At 47.2% G+C, this 6,515-nt stretch overlaps 1 protein-coding gene across 1 annotated transcript; it reads left to right on the forward strand.

Annotated features, from left to right (window-relative positions):
• Positions 1-3,355: 3,355 nt before the first annotated feature.
• On the forward strand, positions 3,356-5,626 carry GJD2 (gap junction protein, delta 2, 36kDa). The gene is made up of 2 exons (XM_006831801.1): positions 3,356-3,513; positions 4,698-5,626. The coding sequence occupies exons 1-2, from the start codon at positions 3,443-3,445 to the stop codon at positions 5,590-5,592; spliced, it is 966 nt and encodes a 321-aa protein (XP_006831864.1). The 5' UTR covers positions 3,356-3,442; the 3' UTR covers positions 5,593-5,626.
• The last annotated feature ends 889 nt before the right edge of the window (positions 5,627-6,515 follow it).

Raw genomic sequence — 6,515 nt, forward strand, 5'->3', positions numbered from 1 at the left:
GGGGTCTTCCTCTTTATTTCTGGCCCCCACTTTACCAAGAATGATATCCTTCTCCAGGGATGGGTCCTTACTCACAACATGTTCAAATTATGAGAGACGAAGTCTTTGTACCATTGCTTTCAAGGAGCAATCTGGATGTTCGTCTTCCAAAACAGATTTGCCTGTTCTTCGGGCAGTCATTGGTATATTCAATATTCTTTGGCAACACCTTAATTTAGATACATCAATTCTTCTTCTCTGGTCTTCCTTATTCATTGCACAGCTTTCACATACATACAAGGTGATTTAAAATACCATGGCTTGAATCAGGTGCACCTTAGTCCTCAAAGTGGTATCTTTGCTCTTTAACACTTTAAAGAGGGTTTTTGCATCAAATTTGCCTAATGAAATATGTTAGATGATTTCTTAACTGGTACTTCCATGAGTGTTCATTGTGGATCCAAGTAAAATGAAATATTTGACAAATTCAAGCTTTTCTCTGTTTATCATGATGTCATTTATTGGTCCAGTTATGAGGGTTTTCATTTTGAAAATTGAGAACATTTAAAATGTATTTCCAACAACCCATGCCATTAGCATTACCACCTGAAGTGTTTGGGAGAACTACACATGTAGAACCAATAATTCTGAGTTGTTGCATCCTATTTGAGAACATTTAAAGATATTAAACAGATTTCTCTTGGGTCGTTCTTCGCCATTCACTCATCTAAGACCATTTACACCCAAAGTGTCTGCCATGGTTTAAGGGAGGAGGAGAAAAGCCTGGGAAAACATGCTAAGTCTGAATTGGAAATCACATTCCATCTAGTGACCAAGTGAATAAAAAAAAACCTACCCTTACCCTCCACTTACACTGCCTTCCTGTCCAGTAGAAGACTGAGGAAAACCCACTTAAACCCTGGTATTTCATTTATACCCTACACAAAACCACCAAACCCACTGCCATGATTCCAAGTCATTGTGACCTTATGTTGCTGTTGTTAAGTGCTGTTGAGTCTGTTCTGACTCATAGCGGCACTGAATGGGATTTTTGAGGCTGTCAATCTTTGTGGGTGCTTCAATCACCAATTTTGTGATTCACAGTCCAGTATTTATCCTACAGAGACTATGTTGTTGTTATTAAGTGCTGTCAAGTTGGTTTTGGACTCATAGTGACCCTGTATAGGGTTTCCGAGGAGTGGCTGATGAACTTGAACAGGCAAACTTGCAGCTCAAACCAACCTTGTAGTTCAGCACCTTAACTTGTAGCACCACACCGCATTCCCTCCCGTAGAACACAGTAAAATAGTCTGGTAGGATTTTCAAGTCTGTAAATCTTTATGGAAGTGGACTGCCACATCTTTCTCCTCGTTATCTGCTGGTGGCTTTGAACTTCTGACCTTTATGTTAGCAGTCAAGCCTGTAACCACTGTGCCACCAGAGTTCCTTATGTTCTCCTTTACTCTTAGGCAGTGAAAAGCTGCTTCCTTGAGGTAAATGTATCAGGCAAACTTCGAAGATCTCCCTGATCCTTCTGACAGTAAAACTGGGGGTGGGGGTGAGGGGTGGGGGGTGTTGTGCCTTTAAACTTCAGTTGTGTAGAATTGCATTGAGTGGCTTCACACCCACCTCTAGCACCCTTCCCCCATGTCCTGACCATCAGCAACCCAACTGCCTTGGATGCTTATGTGACACATGTATGTGCTATGATCCCTATGTTGTTAAGTGCCTTTGAGTTGATTCTGACCCATAGTGACCCTGCATAGGGTTTCTAAGGAGTAGCTGGTGCGTTCAAACTGACCTTGTAGTCCAACGTATTAACCCACAGTACCGCACCAGGTCTCCATGATTCCTATGGATAAGTAACTAGGACCACATTGTACCCTAGGAATCCTTTCATAGTTATGTCTCTAAAAGGATAACAGCTACTTACCCATTATATTTTTGGTACATTTATACGAAACACTCCCCACTATTGTGTTGTTTAATACTGACCCCTGAGCTAATTAGCAGCCTGGTGTGATTGTTTCAATTTTCAGCGACCAATTAAGCAGTTGCTCTAGACAGAACTGACAACCGCATGTAAATCTGAAACAGAAACCAGAATCTGCTGGTTAAGGGGAGAAAGCCAAGATCAGACAAGGAAAATGCGGCTGGTGATTTTGGTGACTGGTGAGCGGTTCTTTCTGCTCACAGAATATTTAGCCTCTTTGCATTCTGACTAGATAGACCTCAAGACCCCTTCTCTAACCATTCGTTTTAAAAAAGATACCTAAGAAGAAAGCAGTGTCTTGCTTTGCTCTGGGAGAAGAGAGACTTTAACCACCACCACCCCTGGCATGAGCTAGGCACCTGCGGGGTATGCATTCATACTTGGACCCCCATTCTCAGAGGTAGCTTCACATCTATTTTTATGTTTCAGCCTAAATGGACTGTCATCAAGCGATTCTCACCCAACACGGGATCCTCAGAGGCTCTGAGCTGAAGCCTCACTCCTAGCTTCACAGACCTCTCCAAGGGCGATTTAAAAGCTTTACTTGTCACCTCCACTTCCATCCTCACCCCTACAACATCTCCATTTAGAGAGAGAATTTCAGTTGTCTCCCCAAAGGCAATATAAATGAAAGGCGAGGGATGTTACGAGAAAGATGGTAAACTACCTATTCAAGTCCCTCCCGGATCACCCACGCGTCTGCTCCCGGCTCCCCCTCCTCCTGTTGGGGACTGGCGGTCAGGTGAGGTTACCTGGGCGCCGTGAGAAACCCCGAGGGGCGCTGTAGTCCTTTCTCCCGAACTCGCCCCACTTCCCCGCCGGGCCCCCAGGACTCTTGCCCCGCACCCCCCGCGTGCGTTCCCTTCCCCTGGGGTTCCGGCGCACAGCGACAATCGCGCGGCGCGCTCGGCTCCCCTCCGCCGACCTGGCGTGACGCAGACGGAGACTACTTAAAGGCGGATTAGAGGCGGCGGCCGAGGATTTCCGAGCCCAGCAGCCCGCTCAGCGCGCTCCGCTTCGGCCTCGCAGGCGGCAGCGCGGGACTGTCTGGTGCCCATTCAAGCGCCTGGCGCGGGGACTGATGTCCCGGACTCTCCTCGGGACCCCTACTCCCAGCTGAGAGCGGCGCCGAGAGGCATCTCTCGCGAATCTGCACGCTGCCAACCCCTGCCCCGCCCCTCACCCGGGCATCCGTGGGATCGAAACCCAACCCCGGACGGCACCCGAGGTTCATGCCTGCCCTCCGGACTGCGCCAGCTGCTCCATTTGTCTGGATGCACTAGGATTTATTTCCCCATTTCCCTCTTTTAAGTACCATGAAAGGAAAGGGGGTTTAAAAATATATATATTTACTGCTTTAATTGAGGGGCAATTCGCTCCCAGTCCGGTGGTGCGGCCCGGGGAGGGGCCAGGAGCGGGGACGTGCCCGGTGCTGCCCAGTCTTTGTCTGCTGTCTCCGGATGCACAGCGATGGGGGAATGGACCATCTTGGAGAGGCTGCTGGAAGCCGCCGTGCAGCAGCACTCCACAATGATCGGGAGGTAAGGGCGTTGAGCCGGCAATCAGCGGGCTCCGTCGGGTGGCCTCTGGGGAAGTCCCTTGTCACGTCCCAGATGGAGGCCCCCAGCTCCCCAACCCACCAACCCGTTCTTTGCGCTCTCCCTCTCTTTCTTGGTCCATGCACTCACCCGTGTTCCCGATTTTGAGTGACCAACCGACACCCAGAGGTGGCCCCCTCCTCCAACGACTTCTTTCTGATCATCTCCCTCAACCCTTTCCTATGAAGCACCATGGGGGTTCACTCTTCCCTCATCAGAAACAGAATTGCTGGCTCAGCTTTTGTCCGCCACTCTCCAGAGTCAGAGCCAAGCTCCATCCGGTTCCCTAAATAGAATCTACATGGAAGGACGGGTTGTATTTGAACAGAGAAGGGCAAATAGGGAGATGGATTTACTTTTCTGAGCAGATGTGTTTCTTCACAACAAATGTTTATTAAACTGAACTGAATTGGGTGTTAAAACTTAAAATTTCAGGAACCCACACGCTCAATTGATGCAAACACATGTAATTATAGATATCTGAATTATAAAAAGCATTATGTTCAATATTCATATTGAAAATAAACTAAATATCCACATGGAGTTGTTATATATACACGTGTGTGTAATGCACTGTGTGTAGATCTGGAAACAGACACTCTGGGCAGGTATTCTATATGCATTTGGCATAGCCACTATGAAGATGTGTTTTGTGCCTCTTATATTCTATTTAGGATCCCTGGTGGTGCAGTTGTGAAAGTGCTTGCCTGCTAACCCACCAACTGCTCCATTGGAGAAAGATGTGTGACAGTCTGCTTCATAAAGATGTCAGCCTGAGAAACCTTAGGGAGCAGCCTACTCCGTCCTTACAGTCACTATGAGTTGGAATTGACTCAGTGGCAATGATTTGTTTTCTCTTTTTTGAGGGGTGGTGGTGTTTGATGTTCCATACATACAGATGATAGTTATATGTTGTTAATCCACCATGTCCTTGTAATATGAAATGTTACCAGCATTCAGAAAAGGGGACAGAAAAGGGTTTTTCAGATTCATTTCCCCACAGTGGGGGACTGCTCCCCAGTCAAAGGATCTTATAAATGCTAGAGCAGAGAAGGGAAGAGCAGGGGTTTCCTACACCAGTGACTCAGCCCATGAGAACCTTTCTCCCTCCCTCTTCCCCTACTCAGGATCCTGTTGACTGTGGTGGTGATCTTCCGGATCCTCATTGTGGCCATTGTGGGGGAGACGGTGTACGATGATGAGCAGACCATGTTTGTGTGTAACACCCTACAGCCCGGCTGTAACCAGGCCTGCTATGATCGAGCCTTCCCCATCTCTCACATCCGCTACTGGGTCTTCCAGATCATTATGGTGTGTACCCCCAGTCTTTGCTTCATCACCTACTCTGTGCACCAGTCTGCCAAGCAGCGAGAACGCCGCTACTCTACTGTCTTCCTAGCCCTGGACAGAGACCCCCCTGAGTCCATAGGAGGTCCTGGAGGAACTGGGGGTGGGGGCAGTGGTGGAGGCAAACGAGAAGACAAGAAGTTGCAAAATGCCATTGTCAATGGGATGCTGCAGAACACAGAGAACACCAGCAAAGAGACGGAACCAGATTGTCTAGAAGTTAAGGAGCTGACCCCACACCCATCAGGGCTGCGCACTGCAGCGAGATCCAAGCTCCGAAGGCAGGAAGGCATTTCCCGCTTCTACATCATCCAGGTGGTGTTCCGGAATGCCCTGGAGATTGGATTTCTGGTGGGCCAATACTTTCTTTATGGCTTCAGTGTCCCAGGGTTGTACGAGTGTGATCGCTATCCCTGTATCAAGGAGGTGGAGTGCTACGTGTCCAGACCCACCGAAAAGACTGTCTTTCTAGTGTTCATGTTTGCTGTGAGTGGCATCTGTGTTGTGCTCAACCTGGCTGAACTCAACCATCTAGGATGGCGTAAGATTAAGCTAGCGGTGCGAGGGGCCCAGGCCAAGAGGAAGTCAGTCTATGAGATCCGTAACAAGGACCTGCCCCGGGTCAGTGTTCCCAATTTTGGCAGGACTCAGTCCAGTGACTCTGCCTATGTGTGAAAAGGTAATTTTGGGAAGACCTGGGGAATGACAAATAACCCCAAGGTATATGACTGCTTTAGGATGACTGTATCTATCACCATGAAGACACAAGCTATTGACCCTCCAGAGACCGATGGTAGCATGATAAAAAGAATGGTCCAGACTGATTCTGGTAACAGTGGACTTGCACAGTGCCAAGTAGGACTTAAGTTCAGCTGAGCGCTGTATCCTGGTGAACAGTGTGAGTCAAAAACTTTTTTGGTACAAAATTTGTGACCTATATCAACAAATCCCTTCATCCTGGACTGCAGGACAAGTATCTTTGAAACATTCTTCATGTACCTCCATCAGCATGCCCATCCTCCTCTAACCCAGGATAGCATGTCAGCTTTTTCTGAATCTGGCCTTACAGTGGACCTAACATGGTTTATCTGCAATATAGGTGGGACTTACATAGGGTTGCTTTTTCGGAGGATGGCCACAGCAGAGCTTTGCATTAGAACCCCGTCAGCCTGGCCCTTAGTCATTATGAAAACCTTAGGAATGTCTCAATATTTCCAATTTTCTAACTTAAATTGCACTGGTGCTGTTTATTAGGGGTAGGGGATGGGTGGGAGGGAGGCACTTGCAATATGCAACTACAACACTTATGTGTGATGGTTGTGGCACTGTTAGGTATGTGGTTATGAGCTTCAGGAAATTTCTCATTTTTGGTTTGTGGACTTTGGATAGCATTAAAGGATCTTTTCTTATTCTGTTTTTTTTTTTTTTTTTTTTTTTTCATATTGATGGTATCTACATGAACCATAGATTTTCTAACTGGTACATCTCACTTGTTTGCTTACAGGTTTGTTGTGTAACACAGCTGTAATTCATTTTGCTATGGTTTAAATATACCTGTGTGCTCACACCAGAGACCTTAATCAGCACATATCAATCCT

This window comes from Chrysochloris asiatica, unplaced genomic scaffold (genome assembly GCF_000296735.1).
Source record: "Chrysochloris asiatica unplaced genomic scaffold, ChrAsi1.0 scaffold00004, whole genome shotgun sequence".
NCBI lineage: Eukaryota > Metazoa > Chordata > Mammalia > Afrosoricida > Chrysochloridae > Chrysochloris > Chrysochloris asiatica.